Source organism: Oculina patagonica, chromosome 1 (genome assembly GCF_052425735.1).
Source record: "Oculina patagonica isolate OP01 chromosome 1, crgOcupat, whole genome shotgun sequence".
NCBI classification, from domain to species: Eukaryota; Metazoa; Cnidaria; class Anthozoa; order Scleractinia; family Oculinidae; genus Oculina; species Oculina patagonica.
The window spans coordinates 26,047,414-26,069,247 of NC_135758.1; the positions used below are offsets into that span (position 1 = coordinate 26,047,414).

Below are 21,834 nucleotides of genomic sequence, written 5' to 3' on the forward strand. Positions count from 1 at the left end.
TTTACTTCTATGTCGCCTAAATGTGATTTAAAGAACTGCAGTTCTTGTTCCAGGAAACCCTGTTTGCCAGTCGAGGGCAAGCATTGCTTTAGAGTCATCAGTGAGCTGCATTATCATGTGCAGAACACCCAAACATGTCTTTCCCCTCAGGGAAAACCCTTTTCTTTGGTGGCCGTCCCTTTAGGCAAAAAATCTCCCGACAAGCTATAATATTGCTCGCACTCTGCCTGTATTACAGCAATTGATTTGATGTGAAGTTTTGATCCTAATATATCACACTCCAGCCCACGAATAAATGTTTTCCTCTTTTTACGGCTTGTTTGATTTTTGTCGGTGAAGGCTTTCCTACCTGTCCCACATATTTTCCCATTATTTGCAACAACGATCCCGAAGCAGGCCAAAAAATCTGCTTTATAAGAGCCTTGCCACACACAAACACTTTTTCTTAGCGAAATTTGCGTCTATATTAAATTATGTGACGATAAACAGTACAAAAAGCAAAGTTTGAATCTTCCGCGCCATTTTTATTCCCAAGATCACGCGGTCTTTGTACAGCGGTTGCACGCATGCGCCCGCAAAATGCCCTCCTGCTACCCGTGGATAGTTTCCGACAAGGCACAAATAGTAACGCAAAAATTCTGGAGTTTTTTAAAAGCTCCATTCTGACTTCTCGACTATGGTCAGTGGCCTTTGGATAAAGCTATTTGACACTTAATGAATGGTCCGAAGTAAACAGTTTAGTTTGTTACCTGAGAATCTAGATGTTTCCACCTCGAAAAACATTGAGATTAGACGGAAACAAAACTAACTGGTTTTCCAAAAATTCTGGAGATTTGGATAGCGCGATTCTGACTTATCAATTATTGTCAGTAGTCTTTGGTTAAAGCTGTCAGTTGTATGCTTCGTTCACCACTCAATTTAGCAGAGAATAAAGTCATTAAACGATCCCGGTGACAAAGACAAGGAACTACAATAAAAGAAGCTTCTTTGTGAATGAAACCATAAACAATTACATCTACGGGGTGTTTCTAGGCTACTGGAAATAATAACAAGACACTGTAAACGTCGCATCGTTTATTAAAAGTTCTCTAACTGATCACTTACACAACATGACAATCCATGAGCATAGTACGACAAGTCCTCGTGTTTTATTTGTTTCCACTGTTTGATATAAAAAGTATCCATTTTGTTTGCACTTGGTTTTGTTTCAATTCTTTGTTACGCTTTGTTTCTTTGTTAATATTTTGTAATTCTTTCCATTATGCTTGTATTCCTCTTGTTTACCTTTTAAGTCTTTTTCAACACCTTGTTTTTTCATTTTTTTGTTCTTTTATTTTTTCGTTTTTTATATTTTTTTAAATTATTATTGTAATTTTTGTTGTTGTTACTGTTTGTTGTTGTTGTTGTTGTTTTTTCGTAAGTCGTTTTAGTTTTCCTTGCTTCAGCTAGTGGAATGGAGATAATTCTTAACATGTTTCAACTGTCATTTGTTTTACACTGTTATCAGCGTACTTCAATACATAACGTTTCAACATACTAAACGATCTTAATTATTCAATATTCACTATTTTCTCTTGCTTCTTTTTCAATTTTTTTTCAATCTTTTTATGTTATTCACCTTTTTATATATTTTTTCTGTTCTTCAGCTCCTCCTCCCCAAATAAGGAAGGGGGCCGTTATTATTTTTCTTTTTTGAGTGAGCTTATGTTCACTTCGTTGTGTCAGGTATCCCATCGACTCTTGTCGAGTGCCTGACATGCTGCTGCCTTTTAGCGTAATGTAGTTAGATGTCACCTGGAATACTGCTGACCACTGGGTTCAGCCCAGTTGAAAGGTTCTCATTTTCTGTTAACTTTTTACGGTATGATGAAGAGACTGGCGTCATGCCAATCCCCCAACGTAGAGGAACTGGGATTTCCTTCTATAAGTCGCTGTGTTCCGTTAATTTAAGGCACTAAACACTCGCCTTATAACATTGCATTTTGCATTTTGCCGTTGTCGCTTAGCTGCAGTAGCACTGCATTACCAGGGTTACGACGAGGACGTGCGACATCCGACTTGGTGGTAGAGTCTATGACATGGTGGGAATGCTTGCAAGGCACAACTGGTAGCCTCAGTGCACCCCACCAAGACCCATTATACCACCCTTCAACCCCGCATAAACGTCGTGTAAGTCATGTTAAAATTCGATAGAACGTGAGTTAAAATTATTCATCTATACTTGATAGAATATCTGTCAGTTGTTGAACCACTTCTGCTCTCTGCCTCTTCTGCAAGGACAAGCTAGGATTGGACTTCATGTTCTGTCGAACTTGGGCACAGAAGTCATCCTGTAAATAAATTTTAAAAAAGGATTAATTCAGAGGAAAAATATCTGTTTGCAGTTTGTGAGTATAAAACCTTCAAATAAAGGCTTTGTGATGCAAGTGCAAACGGTCTACCCACTGAGTCATATATGTAGCTATTTGGAAGGAGCCGACAGTGCTTCGAAGTTCCGCATATATCACAAAGACACATGAGTTAAAATGCCATTGGAGCTAGCCTCACTTAATTTAAAAGTTGATTTCCTCTGCTAACTGCGAAAATTACTTCCTGAATTAGGAAATTTCTGCGCGAGAGATCGAATTTTTGTTCCGCTGTCGAGATCATTATGCTACATTAACCTACAATTAACGACGTTTTTGACGATTTTCCAAAGATTTCCGACCGTTTCCCGATGATTTCCGAAGATTTTCAAAATGTTGTCCGAAGGTCGTAAAATGTTTCCTAACATTTTCCGAACTTTTCCAAAAATTCCGAAGATTGCCGAGGAAGATACGAAGATGTTTCGACCTAATATCGATAAACTTTGGTCAAATGAGCATTAAATGAGATGATTGGTCAATAATGATATCACACATGTGCGGATATCATTTTTGGGATGCCTAAAGGCATCCTAGTTGTTTACAGGGTGCGTGTGTATTTCCCTTGGGAATGAGGATAATTGGATTAACAACCGAAATAACCAATAACAGCATCATATATTGGTCCCTTGGGTGTTGGGCAAACAGGTTTTGGCAAGGTTGGCTTAAATTGTGAGGAATTGAGGAAAACAGGTTTTGATGCGAAAGACAAGGAAATTAGTCAAATGCATGAACTCGAGGATAACTGGTTTTGCAAGGTGATTGATGGATTGTTTCTATTTTTGTGTTCAGCTGCGTGTAAACAAAAGCGCTTAAAAGTTCCTTTCAATTAACCCGGGAATTAACCGCCCGAACTAGCTAACATCTAAATTATTCAGTTTCAATTGGACTCTCATTCCTCGTATCGTTAGAGCGACTGGCGGAAATGCGTTGACTATGCCAATATGATAAGCAAAAGCGATTTATTTTGGTATTTTCCTTCGTGAAAGCTAAAATTCCTTGCCGTTCCGTCAAATGTCTACACTTTCAGTGCGTTGCTAATTAAATTAGCTAAATCAGTTACATGCGGCTGACTTTTTCCAATAACATTAAATCAATATACAGTACTGCATGTGTCTTAAAATTTAAACAAAGTTTTATTAACAAAAGAGTGTTTGTTTGACTTAAGTAAACTGTAGTAAAAAATACTCGTGAATTAAGACGTTTTTCGCCACTTTTGTGTCTTACGTGATGTCTGTTGAAATTTAATTAACAATAAAGTAAACACGCAAAGAGCTAGCTTTATATTTTTCGCTAATACATCGCTTAATTCAAACTTTAAAAGCATTGTAGTAGCTAAAAAATTTCAATATTTTTGGGGGTCGATAAGGATTATCCTTTCGATATTTGAAGAACATGAAAAAAGAGTTTGTTCGCCTTCAGTACAACGTGTTGACAGCGTTCTTCTATTTGGATAGTAGACATGCTGTGTAAATAGTTCACATCGAATCCAAAACAAAACGTTTCGTTCCTCATGAAACCAACCTTACAAAATGCTTCCCGAGAAAAAAATTCGTTTTCTATTGGAGGAGGTTGCCACTCGCTCACCGGTCGCCATATATAAATATAGTTGGCTACCAATTCCAAGAAATTTCTCCGAGTTTAAGTCTTTTGTCGATTTTACTTTTTTTCGCTCGCAGTGAGAAGTGCCGAGATTGAGACATGCACTTTACCCGAGGGACAATAAGAGGGAGCCTTATCAGGTTCTGCACCGTGGTACTCCTCTTTAGTGTGTTGTAAAGGCACCTTGAATTAATTTATTGAGATGTCGTTCATGTTTACGGTCCTTCAATGTTCTCAGTTTTAAAAAAACTTACCCTGAACTATATCAGTGACTATATCCACTGTTGCCCTTACCATAAAAAAAAAACTATAACGGAACTCTTCCGACCAATGTAGTCTACGGTTTATTATAAAGCATAAAACATCTTTACGGCATCCCCATTTGTTGCTACTTTTCCAGCAACAAATCTACTTGTTATTAATAATCTGCTTTAGTTTATTCCTGGACTAGGCGGAAACTGTGCTCAGACTATGAGATGAAACAGGAACCCATTGCCTGGATGAAATTAGGCCTAGATAAGGCGATTGATAGAACTTAGGTAGATTTTGGCTACGGTTATATAGAGATTGGGATAGGGCAAGAGAATATGTGGCGCTTTATCTAATAAACATTTTGGGATTTGGAGGATCAATGCCAGAGGTTACGGTTAAATTTTGGACAGTAATATGCATTTTTTAGAAGAAAAAAATGTCGATGAAAGTGAACAAAATTCTACATCGACCGTTAACGGAAGGGAAGGGCGCAACGAGGAAGCCGGGAAAGCAAACCACGGCGGGGAGGTGAAAAAATAAAAAAATTCGCTAGAAACACCGGATTCTTTGTTATGGCTCAGCCTTCTCTTTCAGCTGCCAGCCGCCACTTCTGATAAATAATTAAACGACAGACTGCTTCTTGTGGCAAGAGATAAAAGATGCTAAATATTTGAATATACTGATTAAAATAAAATACAAAATCGCCCGATAATTCGGTTCAACGGGGAATCAAACGGTGGTAAGCAGCATCTGCATCAAAATCGAGTGCCACCGACCAATCAGTACATCATGCACAAACTTTTGTTTCCATTTAGCGATCGCTAAAATATTTTCAGCCTTGGACCCGTTTTCTTTCGCTTTCGTTTTGGATCATCGTACAAAGACTGTGTGGCGTGAGAAGACAAAATTCGCAAAATACAGTGCTCGGGCCTTCGCGGCTCAATCAATAAGTAGAATGATCACCTTAAAAATTTGCCATATATTTGTTAGCTTACCCAGCTTCCCAGTTCCGTCATTCGAGAGCAGAGCTCATCAGCCGCAGTGAAACACAGCTCCACCATCGGTTCTTGTCGTTCTTCGTTCATGGAGGCGGCAGCGATGATTTCTCCGGCAATGATAACAAGCATAGTAACTCCTCTCCACGAAAACGTCAGTTCTGTACAGTCGATATCCTCTTCAAAATCCACCAACTCTCTCCTCATCTCGTTACTCGATTCCACTGTAGGGATGATAGCTGTGATGTCAACTTTGTCTCGAACGATTTCTCTAAGTCTCCCTAAATACCCAGCTACTCTTTTTACGGCCACAGAAGAACAAAGTAAATCCGATTGTAAGATTTTCCTCGCATGGAAATCCAGAAGTAGTGTCAGATCCCGCTTGATTTCAAACTTGGTCAACTCAGCAACGATGTCAACTCTTCTGATTTCATGCATAGCATCCTTCACGAAATTTACGTCTTCCCACGAGATCTTTCTCTCGTGCTCTAAAGTATGTAATATGTCAACAGTATCAGTAACGTTTGTCGGGACAAGTCCGTTGCAGTATTGACGAAACTTTCTCTGGTGTTTTTTACCCAAATTAAATGAAATCTGTAGTAAAACACCATTGTAAGTTTGTCTCAGTTTGTCAGTCACAGTATGTGTCGAAGGTAACATGGCAGATGCCATTTGTAGTTCAGTCAGTCCAGCTAAGCAGCTAAGCGAGTGCATTCCCGGCTTTTTATATCTTAGAATGTTAAACAACACCAAATTAGGGAAGTGTGATGACGTGGTTTAGAAAACTTCTTAGCAACCATGAATAATACATTTTGTTGTGCCCAGGTCACTCCCAGTCACAAAAAAGTGAAAGTGCTATATGCATAGCGATTGCCCGGATGTTTGCCAAGTATTTAATCTATCTTGCGCAAAATTCCGTACGAACTGTTTTCAGTTGAAATTGATGTCAGTCGAAAATTAAACTATACAAAAGGGCAGTTACCATGTTTATATACAGATATACAGTCAAACCGGATGTTCTTTTGATGGCAACCTTGCAAACCTCCGCCGCAACCTTGGTAATTTGATTGACAGTTTGAGTGGAGCAAGTTGCAACCCACGCGAGCAAGTTGCAACTTCTTTTGGCTCCGTTTTCAAATTTTATTTGATGTGTAAGTTGCAAATTTTGCGGTTTTTATGGCTCACGTACATCGTAATCATCCCACTTCAGTTGAGAAAAGGGAACAAATAGTTGCCTTGTGGTCGTCTGGCACAAAACAGGCACAAATCGCAGAAGTTGTTGGATTATCGCCACAAACTGTATCCAATATTGTGAAACATTTTCTGCAACATGGGACGTATTTTCCCGGAAAACCTGGTTGGAAAGAACGAACAGTTTCTACCCCAGAAGTCGTTGAATTTGTGGAATACTGTAAAATAACTAAACCTAGTACTTATAATTCAGAAATCAGGCAAGCTCTTGTTGGCAACGGAATATGTACGGCCGCCAATGTTCCATCTTGTTCTACAATTAGCGACATTTTGAGGCAAGACCTAAATTTCACTTTCAAAAAACTTTCCGTTTACCCTGAAGAGTCGCTCAGTGAGGAAAACCTTATAAAAACGCAAGACTACATTATGTTCATGGCTGGAGTTGACCCGTTAAGAGTTCATTTTTTTGATGAATCATCAGTGACCAAGACAACACCAAATCGAAATTATGGGCATAGCAGTAAAGGGCAGCCAGCTATTGAAGTGAAGCGCTATTCTTCAAACGCTACCTACACAGTAAACCTCCTTCATAGTTGTTTTGGAGTAGACTATTTCAACATATTGGAAGGACCTTCTAATGGCCTTGAAATGCTCCACTTTTTTGAAGAAAGCATGGATATTGTAGACCCAGTTTACGGTAATCCTGTCCTTGCGAATGGTGATATTATTGTGATGGATAATTGCGGTTTTCATCACGGACGATTTGCAGAAGATGAACTACGAAGAATGCTCGGACGCCGTGGTATTGAACTTGTATTTCAGCCGCCTTATAGTCCCAATTTTAATACGTGTGAATTTTGTTTTAGACACATGAAATTATTCTTAAGAAAGCATGAACAATTTTCCCAAAATTACACTGAACTTGCTATTATCGAGGCTTTGCAAACACTCACGCCAACAATGTCCCAGAAGTTCTTTCAGCATTGCGGATTTGTCATTTAAAGTTAGTTTACAAGTTCAAGTAAATAAATAAAGTCATTTCCTTTAGTCATAATAAAGCATGTCAAATTATTGACGAACGGTATGCACTGAAATTCGTGGCAAATGTAGTTAATTTAATCTTCAGGAACACCGAACAGTGTAGGTTTGTATTTGTGAGTTGATTTTCGCTGGAACTTTATGTGTACATGTAGCATGTAAACACAGCTGTATTCTTGTTAATGTTTTTTATTAAAAGAACTCTTACACTATTATTCTGAATAAGAAAAGAGCAATTTATATTATCAACAGCAAACTCGGCGCCTGAGTTGGCGACGGCTACATATTTTTAAATTGTAAACAAACATGAAGTTTTTAATTATTCATTGTATGGCATGTAACGCAACATTTCCTCGCCATGAAAAACTATAAACAACACGTTCCCCCAGTTTGAACTCAACATAAACGTTCTCTACCTGAGATCGCTTGAAACAGTTATCGCTTAACTCTTCCCGCAGTTGTTACTGTCAGTAATGGCAACCGCTATTGTTGCGAGTTCGTCCAAACTACATTTTTGTTTGTCTGAAACAGCCTTTGAACGATTATGATTATCCTCTGGTTCACTGGAACTGTCATATTTTCGGCGCTTTTTCCGAGACTTCTTTGACCGGCTCTTCTTGCGACGATGAGATTTCTTCTTTCGACGCTTACGTTTTCTTTCAGGCGACGACTCCGACTCTTCGCTACTTTCAGAGCTAGGACTTCTTGACCTTTTCTGTCTTCGTTCTGTTCGCACAAGTGACACGGCAAAATTAACTGTTGTTTGATTCCCATTTGCGCTTGCCTTTACATCTACCGGGGCATAAACTTCATTCATGATGTTTCTTTGTTTATCCAGTAACGATGTAAATAATTCTCGGTCGCTAATTGAATCTGCACGTAGGGGAATTTTATTAGCACAAGCTAATCTCAATGTTGCAATGTCCTTTTGCAATTCTAGTTTTCCTTGTGCCGTTTTATAAGGAGTATTTCTCTGGGAAGGCTTTAGCCAGTCGCGGAGTAATTGCTGATGAGAATGCCGATATTGATTTGGACTGAAAAGAATCGAAGTTCTTTTTTTCCATTGTTACAGTGTCAATTTCTTTCTGAAGGTCTTTGAGTTGTTTTTTCATATTCCTTATTTCCTCAAAATATTCAGGGTGTTTTTTCTTTTGTCCACAAGAAATATATGAATTACAAGGTGGCGATTTGCATGAACCGTTCCCGCGGTTTCCCTCAGCCCTGTGGCCACGAATGTGACAATTCCCGCAAATCATGGTTCCGTAGCCGCCAACGCGTGGCGGCTCAACTACATCAATTTCGAGTTCTCGAATGTGTGTTTCGACAGCCAACTTGCTGTCGTTAAGACTTTGAAGCTTCTGTGTTAGCTGATTTCCTTTGGAAATTTTCCAGTCGCAGACGTCTGCCGCTGCCGATCTCTCAGAATTTACACTGCTCGCAAACGAGGGAAGAAGGCTCTTGGGTTTCGTTGTTGAAGTGCTTTCCGCACTTGTCCCTACCAAATTAGCGGAGCGTCTTTTCAGCAAAAACGGAGAGTCACTCTCTCTTACCTTTAAATGGACACGTCGGTAGATTTCTGATCCGCAAGGCGAAGCGTTTCTGAAGGCTTCCAATACATGTAAAGTCTCATCCCTGTCGATATTTATAAACGTTTGTAAAGACACATCCTTGTAGGATACTACTATTTGTTCGTTGTCAACACCTCGAAGAACTGGAATAGCTTTTTTCACGCGATCAAGAAGCTCGTTGTAGTTGTTGACTGGCTCCTCAACGTAGAAACTGGCAAATCTATCCTCAAAATACTGTAGCAGCACCTGAAACATTTTGCAAATAACAACAAGCCGTAACCACGAGGTCAATGAACTGAGCAACTTGCTCGCGCGGGTTGCAACTTGCTCCACTCAAACTGTCAATCAAATTACCAAGGTTGCGGCGGAAGTTTGCAAGGTTGCCATCAAAAGAACATCCGGTTTGACTGTAACATAGTTATAATGAGAAGAACTTATCCCTTGTGCTCGTCACAATGAATATCAATGGAGTTATTTATGATTTTACCGTACCCAAATTCGCAAGTAGCCAATCAGAAGCGCGATCTACTGTCCTGATATCCTACGATATCAAGTCACTGTCCTGATATGCCACAATATTATGGTCACTTTAAAGTAAAGTAATGTTACCGTCCAATAAATTGAAAAGAGGTTTAACTAATAAAACAGAACCTCGTTATTTAAATTTAGCTGGTGTTTACCTGTCGTAAAATGACGAGAAAAACTTTCCCGCCAAAACTAAACTTGAGCGCGCTCGCCAATTGCGCCAATTGCGCACTTTAAAACCCCGACTATTCTTTTCAGTTGAAATAACTGCAAATTGAGCACTAAATGATGGACACTACTAAAAGAACAAATTAAAACACTGTTATACGTACCATTCATATAAACCACGCAAAAATTGACAAATTGCACCTTTTATTAGCCAACACCATTTCCTTACATAAAATAACTAAGCGCTTACTAATTTTAACCAGGCCCCAGTTAATCATAGAAAGGATAAAGCCAACTACAGGATAAATTACAATCCAGTGGACAGCGTAGTTAGTTTTGTCAACAAATGTCCACTAGTTAGCAATTTATTCAAATTATTTTTGGGTGATGAGGCAATCTCGTTCCCAAAGTCCTCGATCCTTTTGGTCAGCACTTAAAATCGGGACCTCTGGGGTCACTTTCGGGTGGAAAAATGATCATGCGCAGTTCTTCTAGCTTCCTTCGAAATTTAAAACCATGACGTTGCCACCAGCAAAAAAGCTGTATTTGTGAATTATGAAATTGTATATTTTAATTAAGTCATGTATTTTATTCATTTATATATTTATATTTATTTATTTTCTTCATGCATGCAGTAGATTATTTACTATATTTTAATTAAATAGAAAGAGATGAAGAGCCACTATTTGGAAACGCTGTTTTTAACCCCTTACTTACTTGCTTGCTTACTTTCTTACCAGCAATTTCTCGAAAGAATGTTAAAGTGTGAGACTGACTTCAAGGAGTCTGTGCATGATCCGTCGTGTTAGGTCATTATCCATCGATAAGCGAGAAGTATTGAGTCACTAAAGTGTTGGGTATAATTCCGGAGTCGATAAAAGATGTCAACGTATGCTAGTCATGGTGATATGTTCAGATCTATCGAGTTTGTGTAGTGATATGTTGTTGAGACACAGGTTTGCCATCCTATGTTTGTGTCTGTATGGTCACAGCTTGCCAATATAAAAGTTCAAATTTCTTCACTAATGCTTTTTTTTTAATATTTAAAATTCCTAAAATAGGCTTTATACGGCTTTGTATTTACAATAAAATGAAGTAGAAAATTTTTGCATTGTTTAAAGGGGCTTTGTCATGAATTTGAACATATTTCGTAGCAGCCAAAATATGTATTTGTGTTGTTGGAAACCTAAATATTATGTCCATTTTACTGCTATTTAGCGTTCCGAAAGAAACGACGACCCAATCCCATCCCCTCCCCCCAACCTCAAAGGTAGCGAAAGATTTCACGGTTCTTCGCAATTTCCGAATTTAAAGACCCTCTGAAAGTAACGAAAGTAAAAGTTGCGAAAGTAGCGTAACTTGACTTATTAGTAAAAAAAAGTGGGAAAAACAGATACAGTAAAAACCCGCGTATAAGAACCTAACATTTAAGAACCTGTTAGGCTAAAATTTCATTTTTAAGCACCTTTCACATAAGAACCATTTTAGGCTAAAATTCTAAAACAGGTTCTTGTTTTCAAAAAAGAAAAAAATTATCTTCTCAAAAATATAGAATTAAAAAATCTTTTCAAAAATATATTTATAACACAGTCTGTACACATAATAGCTACAGCATAGTTACATAAAACTTGTCCTCCTTGAATATAATTATTAACTGAGATGAACAGATGAACCTTATGAAATCACAGTACATGAATTCAAAAATAAATCTGCGTCCATGTAGAACAAAAGCAACTTCCAGATTGGACATTTTAAAAATACTGTTATTGGACATTAAAGACCAGATCATTTAAAAATTCTACTTTATTTCTTGAACAAAACTTAAGAACCTAATTAAGAACCTAGTTAGCCTAATTTTACACTAAATACCATTTATATAAAAACCTGTTTAGGCTAACTTGAAAAAACCTAGGTTCTTATACGCGGGTTTTTACTGTACAGCAAGTTGTACTGAACTGATGTCTTTGTTTGGATGACCCTCATTCTACTGGTAATATGACAATTTAAGCCCATGGGCTTATATTTAGGTATAGCTCATAAACGTTTTCGATTGTAACACCCACTTTACGTTTTTAGACAATGCTCAGAGGCCGGTAATTTGTTTAACGACTGTAGGACTTGTTTTTGGTTTCATATGTTTAGAGAGTTTCAACATGAAGTATTATTATATACGATAGAACATTTCTAGACACGGCTAATATCTGTCCAAATAGAGACCAAACAGTTTTGAAACGCAGACTTTCATCCAAAAATAATCACCCCCCCCCCTCCCCCCTCGCCCGCAACCCTCGTATCATTTGAAATCAGCCCTCACCGAAAATAAACCCACCTAAAATGCAATGACAAACGACGCCTTGGGACCTAACTCAGGCATCTTAAAAGGCTTTTTTGCGAATGAACAAATCACAACTTGAATGGCACAATTACACCTATGAAAGAGACAACTTCAACAAGTTCCTGGGTATCTGAAACACATAACAACACTGAAATAAATTATCAAACAACAATTTAACGTCACATCCTTTATTGAAGTTGAACAATTACTTGATACAAGTTGCGATATTCTCAAGTGAAATATAATTTCATTTTTCATTAAACGTTGTCGTTGACGTTGTGTCGTCGTTGCTTAACAACAAGTGCGGTCTGCGGAATCGGTCTGCAGTCGTCTTCAAAAACACCAATTATGACGTCACAAACGAACCAGCATGTAAAAAAGGGCTACTTTGTGATTGATACCGCAAACTATTACACCCATGGAGTAAAAAAAGGGGAAAAGGCCTCTTACTCTCTTTTAGGAGGGGTTGTATTCGGGGAAGGCTGATATACTAGGGTGCGGGTGGGGGAAACCTTAGCAACCATGAATTCATTTGATTTGATAGGAATGAATTGCTTCAAGCTCGTCCCCAAATTCCTCTCCCTCCCTTCGTCGAGAGAGTTCGATTCCGGCTTCCAAGAGGAGGAGAGAGCACTCCGGCTGATAAGTTTACATTTTTGACATGGCTCGGATTAACTATGGAAAGACCTAGACCTATATAGCTTTTTCTAGACTTTTATTTAGGAAAGCGTTGGACGATTTTTACTTGTAATATTTTATTGTAGTTTTTTAAGGTTTTTAACTTAGTGCATGATCCGCTTTTTACACAATTTTCATATTATATTATATAATTAGTAATTTTAGTAATTTTTAATTTTTAATCAGCAGGACCCCGTTGATAACAGTACGCGTGTACTGAAGGGCTATCCTGGATAAACATTCGATTATTATTATTATTACCTTATACAAATCTCTTGCGCTTAAAACCCCAACCTCCTGCCCCCCTCGGCTCCCCCCTTCCGAAAATAAGCCCCTCCGCTGAAAAGCCTATCCGAAAGTGGGATTTTGCAATAACTTAATTTATTTAGCTATATATAGCTCTAAAATAACGTTTCCCATTATAACCCCTACTTTACGTTGTTAGAGTATGCTCAGAGGCCTTTAATGTTTGTTTTACGACTGTTGGACATGTTTTGTGTTAAAAATAGGTCTGTTTAGAAAGTTTTAGTCAAGGTGTAATATGTTTGTTGAATATTACAATATTTATTTTATAAATATGTATTTTATAATAATTTATTTTATAATTAGTATGGACCATTTACACGGCCTTATGCGCCTACTGGCGCGACGAGAAATGTTGTTGTTGTTGATGATGATGATTATGATGATGATGAAAATTTACAGTAAACTACACAGTGTCCTGTCCAAATAGAAATCCAACCTTTTTGAACGCAAATTTCCATCAGAAAATAACCCCACCCCCTGTCCTGTCCCACTCGCTAGTAGATCATCCCTCCCCGAAACTATGTCCACCAAAAGGAGACCTTGGAAAAAATATGCAAATGAACAAATCACAACTTGAATGGCACAATAACAGCCATGAAAGAGACAACTTCATAAAGTTTCCGGGTACTAGAAACATACAACAACAAATAAATTGTCAAACAACGATTTAACGTCAAATCCTTTATTGAAGTTGAACAATTACTTGACAACCTCTAGCTTAGTACGACAATCCAGTTTTTGAGTTTGCTTTGACATTGAACATGTTATTATCCTAATTAACCGCCATGGATAATTTTCATGTTGTTCAGTCGGTTTCTTTGTTTCACTTGTTGCATTTTGTTTTCTTACTTCAACTTGTTTTTGACTCGGTATGTCTTTCAAAATAAAACTCATATTCCGTGTGTCCGTTTAACGGTATCACTTTTTAAAACATATCTGCATCACCATACATGTAGTATGTGTTTAAAACTTCTTAAATGTATTCTGTTTAATAATAAATTCATATTCCGTGTGTTCGTATAACGGTATCACTTTTTAAAACATATCTGCATCACCATACATGTAGTATGTGTTTAAAACTTCTTAAATGTATTCTGTTTAATAATAAATTCATATTCCGTGTGTTCGTATAACGGTATCACCTTTTAAAACATATCTGCATCACCATACATGTGGTATGTGTTTAAAACTTCTTAAATGTATTCTGTTTAATAATAAATTCATATTCCGTGTGTTCGTATAACGGTATCACCTTTTAAAACATATCTGCAACACCATACATGTAGTATGTGTTTAAAACTTCTTAAATGTATTCTGTTTAATAATAAATTCATATTCCGTGTGTTCGTATAACGGTATCACCTTTTAAAACATATCTGCAACACCATACATGTGGTATGTGTTTAAAACTTCTTAAATGTATTCTGTTTAATAATAAATTCATATTCCGTGTGTTCGTATAACGGTATCACCTTTTAAAACATATCTGCATCACCATACATGTGGTATGTGTTTAAAACTTCTTAAATGTATTCTGTTTAATAATAAATTCATATTCCGTGTGTTCGTATAACGGTATCACCTTTTAAAACATATCTGCAACACCATACATGTAGTATGTGTTTAAAACTTCTTAAATGTATTCTGTTTAATAATAAATTCATATTCCGTGTGTTCGTATAACGGTATCACCTTTTAAAACATATCTGCAACACCATACATGTGGTATGTGTTTAAAACTTCTTAAATGTATTCTGTTTAATAATAAATTCATATTCCGTGTGTTCGTATAACGGTATCACCTTTTAAAACATATCTGCAACACCATACATGTGGTATGTGTTTAAAACTTCTTAAATGTATTCTGTTTAATAATAAATTCATATTCCGTGTGTTCGTATAACGGTATCACCTTTTAAAACATATCTGCAACACCATACATGTGGTATGTGTTTAAAACTTCTTAAATGTATTCTGTTTAATAATAAATTCATATTCCGTGTGTTCGTATAACGGTATCACCTTTTAAAACATATCTGCATCACCATACATGTGGTATGTGTTTAAAACTTCTTAAATGTATTCTGTTTAATAATAAATTCATATTCCGTGTGTTCGTATAACGGTATCACCTTTTAAAACATATCTGCAACACCATACATGTAGTATGTGTTTAAAACTTATATTCATCAAATTATATTCATCGAATTCTTTTTCACTTTTTTCTTCTTTTTTTATGAGGTTTATTATCAGTCTGTCTGTCATGTAATTCTTGTCGAGAAAATAAACCATTAAAACTACATTTAGTTGTGACTACTATTTACTGGAAAGAAGATAGCATCTACAAACTGTTGAACTACTTCTGCTCTCTGCCTCTGCAAGGACAAGCTAGGATTGGACTCCATGTTCTGTTGATGGTAAACTAGATTGTATCTTGCCTTCACGTGGACACAAAAATCTTCCTATAAATGAAATTAAAAGAAATTAAATCACTAAATTCAGCGGAAAGGGGGGGGGGGGGTGGGGCTCAGCCCCACCCCATGCCGTGTTCATTGTTGTCTGTTTAACGTATTTACAGACGTGGTTTCCTTTTTTATTTAAGAATACCGCTAACAAATCCGCGTGACCGTCTCATCTATATTTAACAAATTTGTGACTGCAAGAGCCAGCTGCTTTTCAAGAAATACTGCGAATAAATTTTTGTGTGTGTTATTTATTTGAAAGCCGTGTAAGTGACCGGTCAAAATGACCGCCGAACCAAAATTTTGTCCGGACAAATCGTCATTTTGGCCGGACATTGTCCTTTGACCGGCCGTTATTTTGAGCCCTGGGCTGGGAGGTGTCAAACCTGCAATTGCACTTGTCGACGGGCTTAGTGCACTATTTTGGTATGTAGCAACTTGGAGCTGGCCGAAAGCGCGTTGGAGTTCCCTCTTATTAGATAAAAATAATGTTTTAGCAATAAGCATGACTGTGCAAGTAAAGGCGTGTGTATAGAACTTAGTATTGGTCCCAATGGCTTCACTGAATTGTTCTTCGGTCCGGTACAAATCGAATATCACAAGACTCGTCGATTCGAATCCTGTCGAAGCTACCCTTACAGAATTGAAAGCTTGATTTTCTCTGCTTAATGCGAAATTACTTTAGAATGAGACCAGTTGTTCAGCGTTAATTAATTTCCTTGGTGAACTGATGCCTCCTTTCTGTTTGGTTTCCTGAGAATGTTTTCGTTACGCCAAGATCCGTAGGCTCACGGTTGTTCCAATTGTAAAAATTGTTGTTAATTCATGATGGTGCTGCTGAAGTAATTTCTAATAAGAGGTTTTGAATGTTAAACAGTGAAACGTATTGACTGGCCTAATAATGCACTTCTCAATGAGCTCTGATTTGCGTTTATTCCTCTCGACTAACGTACTCGACACCTGAAGCGACTAAAACCGCATCAGAACACAATATTAAAGCGCCAAGCACATTTAATCAAAAGAAAATATTGTGGATTAGATTTGTTTAACAGGTCAAACGACTTCCGCCTTGGGTCTTCCTATCTCTTTCGTTTCACTGGATCACGTGTCAAGTTGTAACCAATCGCATAAACTTTTGCAGAATAATTATCTCAACGGGCGCAAGAACCGAGACCAGCTATTCCGAAATCGAAAAGGTTTGATATCAAAACAAATGAAAGTAAACATACATAAAAAAGCTTGTGTAGAGCACGTAACAGAACACTATAGCGGTATATTTCTTGTTATTATACGTTGCATAGCTTACCCAACTTCCTAAGCCAGTCATTCGAGAGCAAAGCTCATCAGCGGCAGTTGAACACAACTCCGTCAATGCTTCTCGTCGTTCTTCGTTGAAGGAAGCCTTGGTTATGATTTCTCCAGCAATAATAACAAGCATAGTAAATTCATTCCACGAAAATGTCAGTTCCCTGCAGTCGATCTCCTCTTCAAAATCTACCAACGCTTTCCGAATGTCTTTACTCGATTCCACTGTTAAACTTATCGCTGCGATGTCAACCTTGTCTCGAACGATTTCCATAAGTCTCACTAAATGTCCTGTTACCACTTTAACGGCTACAGAAGAACAATATAGATCCAATTGTAGAATTTTCCTTGTATAGAAATCCAGAAGAAGTGTTAGATCCCGCTTGATTTCAAACTCGGTTAACTCTTTAACGATATCAAATCTTCTAATTTTATGCATAGCTTCTTTCAGTAAATTTATATCCTCCCACGAAATCTTTCTCTCGTGCTCCAAAGTATGTAATATGTCAATAGTATCCTTAACTCGTATAGGAATAAATCCATTGCAGTAATTACTAAGGTTTCTCTGATGTTCTGTATCCAGTTTAAAAGAAATCTGAAGTAAAACACCATTGTAATCTTGTCGTAGTTTGTCGGTCACAGTTCTTGTTGTCGATGTCATGATGGCGGCTGTGGTAGATGGAATAACAGCCAGGCGAGTGCATTCCCGACATTTTATATCCAAGAATGTTAAACAACACCAAAAAAAGGGAAATGCAGTGACGTGGTTAACTGAAAGACCTTAGCAACCATGAATACATTTTGCGGTTAGAAATGAATTTTTCAACCTCGTTCCCAAATTCTTTTCCCTTCCTTTATCGAGAAAGTTCTTTTCTTTCAAAGAGGAAGAGATAGCACTTCGGCTGATTAGTTGGAATTTTTGACATGGCTCGGTTTAACCATGGCAAGACCTCATACAATTTTCTTTCCTGCACTTATAAGGAGATCTTTAAATAAATTGAAATGGAAAGGCAGACTAACAACTAGAGTAATTACGAAGACACTACAATTGGTGCCCAGGCCATTCCCAGTCACGAGAAAGTGAAAGTGTTGAGTGCACAGCGATTACCCGGATGTTCGCAAGTATATAATCATGCGCAATTTGCCGAATGAATTGTGATGTTTTAAATCAATATCATGGCGTTGCAACCAGCAATTTCTAGATTGAAATTGCCCCGTTCACACACGTACAGCATTTTAAAGTATCAGCATCCACCTGTTTTTAAAAAGTTTGTAGTCCATTTTGTTAAGTTCTTAAGCAGCGATGATCGAGCAGCATTTAGACACTGGTGCATAGGAATAGTTCCGGGTTCGAAGCTAGACGCAACCGAAGCCAGCGACGGTGATATCTTCAAGTTAATCGAGTTTCTGTGCAATGCTAATGAGTTGTCCCTCACTGACATGTCACTTCTAAAAGACTTTCTGTTAAGCGTTGGTCGTCTTGACGTGTTGCAAGCGTTGGAACGAGTCGAGTTGCTTACTTCTGTTGGTGGCATTTTAGAAGATTACGTCAAAGGTTTGCGTCAAGGCACTTCTGATGTGAAATTTGCTGATAGTTATGCAAATGTCGTTGAGTTTTTGCTAAGGATCAGGGATGAAAATCAGGAACTGATCTCTCCACTCTTGGAACAATTCTTGCAAGTTAACGATGATGGTAAAGCTCTAGCGGTTTTGGATAGCGTCATTCTGGATTCTCAACTATCATGGTCCACGGTTATATCTTCATTGGTGATTACGGGTGAGCTGTATTCTTCATTCAGTCCAGATGATTTAGCAGAGAACGGTTTTTTCGTATGTCTGTTTTCCGAGACCAAGGCCAGTGAATTTCTCACAGGATGGATCCTTGAAAACGGTGGTCTGGTAAGTAAATCGAAAGTACCGTACATAAGCATTTGATTTTAAGCGGACGCGTCTCCCGATTTATAGGACCCTCGATTTCTTCATCCCATGGATGAGTTTCACTGTGCATAACTTACGCGGTGCTCATGAACTAATGGTATGATACCAGTTAAATGAGTAAAAATGTATTAAGGATATCAAAACAAACCTCAAGATATACCTTTTATCCCACATACGAAACTTGTTTTTCCAATAGAATTTACTGATGATATTACGACAGATTGGCAAACAGAAACAAGACTAGACTCATCTCAGTGAAGACATCGCCGGAAGCTGCAACAATTTGCATCCAAGCTTAGGAATCGATGCCTTGAATGCGCTGTTTTTAGTGAAGTCCCAATTTACGAATCAGTCATAGATAATACGTTTAAACCACTTGGTTTACAGGCCATATTATTTACTGCTTTTAGTTGGTTTTACTGAAGTGTAGACCAACTCGTCTTTTGAGCGCATCGTATTATCAGTGAAGTAAATCGCGGTATTTATAAACACGTATATTCAACAAAACTGACTCCTTTTGAAGACTCCATTACTATACTGTCTAAGAGTTTGAAATCATTCATTCTGTCATTCATTAGTCCACCCGTAAATCCCCCTTCACTATATTCAGTATGTCAGAGGCACATACATACACTTACATTCAACTATTACTGAACATAGGCATGCTTGAATAAGCAGAAAAACAAAATCATCAACAAGTTTATGCAAATCTCAAAACAGTCTCAAAGGGCGGCCTGTAATTCTATAAAATTGTTCAAGTATAATAAACCAAACAAAAACCAGTTTCGCTATTAACTGTGCATAAAAAAATCTAAAAACTATTTAAAAAGATGAAAAAATACTTCGCAAATATTAAGCGTTTGTGTGGAGTGCATTTTGGATGACAGAATTAAGCACTTCACTGCTTTCTTCAACTAATCCAAAAACAACATTGAAAAATTACTGTCGCTTCCAAGCCATTCAAAGATTTGTTTCTTTCTCTGGGTACTTATGTAAACCCTCGCCCAATTTCTCCCAGACTTTGTCTTGTGTAATCTCGTGCACCATGTCTTCTTGTTTTAAGGTTTCCAGCTGTAATACTTTGAATGATGGATCAATACTACCACACTTTATCAATTGATGCTAAAATAACTGATGGTATCAAACAAATTGACCAACAAATTATGGTCATATTCTTGACATAACAGGTTGTCATAACGAAAGAAAACATGTTACAAACAACCTTAATATTATTTTCAATTGCTTAAAACTAAAAAATTCCTGTTAATAGTTTTTAAAGCATTTTCCCCATGTTTGCTTCATATATACAATGTAGCTCTCTCTATTCCTTTGTTCACTAGAATAATAACTATACTTAGTGAAAACCTGTTTGGTACTATCTTGAAAACTGTCCAAATGTCACCGTTATTTTCTTTTCTTTGCCTTAATAGAAAGCGTTAGACGAATTGGTTAGAAAGAAACAACAAGTTGCAAGAAGTGGTTCTGGACTGTCGTCCATTGAAGAATCTCTGAAAGAAAACATCAAGCTGCTTGGAAATCGCGTGGACGTTCAGTGATTCGAAGGTTATTTGATGCTCGTGTAATGCTGCAATTAGTTATAGCCTAACGTTTTGATATTGATTTAAAATAAGTTACCCCCTCTTCGACTGCCACCTTGCCGTGGTGGAGGGGCTTGTGCGTTTCTATGATCCTGAGAACTTAGCCGGCGGAGGCATCGCCTCTGGCAGGTACAACCAAGCCGGAAAGATCAATGGGGAGAAACCAGACGAAAAGGCAGTCACCAAGGTTATACTCAGTTTTTAAGAGAAGAACTGAATAAAACAATGGATATCAATGGACTTTTATATCACTGTATCGTATCATATTGTAATTGTAATATATTGAATTATATTGTATTAGTATTGCACTGTATTGTATTATATCGCTGTATTATTGCAACCTGCATGTAATTCTTTTAAAAAATGTAAAATAGTAATAAAAAAGGTTATTTTAATTCATCAATGCATTTGTGATCCATACCACCACTGTACAATTTATTTAGAGAAAGGAGGGGTGAATCACCTGGTGAAGGAGCCCCCCCCCCTCTCCCCCCTCCCCCTTCATAGGTCGGCTTTGGTGTAAGATAAGATAAGATAACTTTATTTATACACGGTTTTTCCATCAGTCAATTAAGTTACTAGACTATCTACCTATCTAACTAACTACAAAAATTTAATAACAACAAATTCAAATAACAAAAAAAAGTCTGCTTTTCATGGAGGCCGTCAGCTTTTCATGGAGTGTCGTCAGCAAAATAATCAAAACAGGGAAACGGGGGAGTCACTTCATCTATTCTTTTTATTTGAAACATCTGCCTTTGGGCTAAATGATGAACAGCTACTATAAAAATAAATTGAAAGACAAAAAAAAAACTCCACCGTTACCAGGGCTCCTGCCGTTACTGATCATTTCAAGACATCATAACATAAAAACATTGAAGTCTGCACAACTTATTACCCCTAACCGCCGTTTACTTACATATAATTTCAAGACGGTTTGCATGGTTATGACCCAGGCCCAGTTGCTCAAATCACGGATAACGCAATCCACATGATAATTCGCTATCCGTGACAATTTTGATTTTTCTTGCACAGAGCTAGAAAATATTAGATTTATTAAGGTTCACCATATTGACACGTTGATGACTTTCAGAGTGCAGAATTCTATCAATGTAGAGTTTTGTACAAATCGAATATGAAAACTATAAGAAAAGCTTGCAAAATAGGTCATCGTCTATTTTACCAATGCCGATGAATTTCAGCGAAATCTTTACCTTTTTTATTCATCAAAATTTATTTTGGCGTGTCTTTGATGTAGCTAGCGACTTTTTGACATTTTGAGCAAAATGTAATCTGCACAATACCTTCTCCACCGGTTATTTCGGCGTCAATAGTGTGAGTATCCAATGGCTTGGAGTCATTCCAGCAAAACCGTACTACTCAAACAATGAGTTTTTAAAACTTACGAGTAATTTATTGGTTTAGGGTTCTAAGTTAATTTCAAACACGGTAAACTTTGATTGCAGGCAAA

The 21,834-nt window shown here is 37.4% G+C and overlaps 3 protein-coding genes across 6 annotated transcripts in view; 1 reads left to right on the forward strand and 2 right to left on the reverse strand.

The window, feature by feature from the left end:
* The window catches only part of LOC144643445 (uncharacterized), a 28,830-nt gene extending 8,068 nt beyond the window's left edge, over window positions 1-20,762 (forward strand). The window contains exons 3-4 of one of the 3 annotated variants that reach the window (XM_078502716.1): window positions 18,463-18,726; window positions 18,962-20,189. In XM_078502716.1, coding sequence (XP_078358842.1) covers window positions 18,463-18,726; window positions 18,962-19,009 — 312 coding nt within the window. In that variant the 3' untranslated portion in view covers window positions 19,010-20,189. The other 2 variants (XM_078502702.1, XM_078502709.1) reach the window with 2 other exon arrangements.
* Window positions 1,062-5,984, reverse strand: LOC144643509 (uncharacterized). 2 transcript variants are annotated; one of them, XM_078502790.1, is made up of 2 exons: window positions 5,252-5,979; window positions 1,062-2,330 (listed from the first exon to the last, which is right to left on the reverse strand). In XM_078502790.1, the coding sequence occupies exons 1-2, from the start codon at window positions 5,963-5,965 to the stop codon at window positions 2,208-2,210; spliced, it is 837 nt and encodes a 278-aa protein (XP_078358916.1). In that variant the 5' UTR covers window positions 5,966-5,979; the 3' UTR covers window positions 1,062-2,207. The 2 variants fall into 2 exon arrangements, with proteins under 2 accessions (XP_078358916.1, XP_078358923.1); XM_078502797.1 differs by having other exon boundaries at window positions 2,196-2,330; window positions 5,220-5,984.
* Window positions 13,727-17,520, reverse strand: LOC144643530 (uncharacterized). Its single transcript, XM_078502822.1, has 2 exons — window positions 16,829-17,520; window positions 13,727-15,522 (listed from the first exon to the last, which is right to left on the reverse strand). The coding sequence occupies exons 1-2, from the start codon at window positions 17,486-17,488 to the stop codon at window positions 15,364-15,366; spliced, it is 819 nt and encodes a 272-aa protein (XP_078358948.1). The 5' UTR covers window positions 17,489-17,520; the 3' UTR covers window positions 13,727-15,363.
* Window positions 20,763-21,834: the final 1,072 nt, after the last annotated feature.

Bases quoted from the DNA above. Each gene is read 5' to 3' on its own strand.
- LOC144643509 (XM_078502790.1), bottom strand. From the start codon at position 5,965: ATGCACTCGCTTAGCTGCTTAGCTGGACTGACTGAACTACAAATGGCA. The intron at 2,331-5,251 runs GTAAGCTAACAA...ATTTATTTACAG, and splicing joins TGACGGAACTGGGAAGCTGG to GATGACTTCTGTGCCCAAGT.
- LOC144643530 (XM_078502822.1), bottom strand. From the start codon at position 17,488: ATGACATCGACAACAAGAACTGTGACCGACAAACTACGACAAGATTAC. The intron at 15,523-16,828 runs GTAAGCTATGCA...TTTCATTTATAG, and splicing joins TGACTGGCTTAGGAAGTTGG to GAAGATTTTTGTGTCCACGT.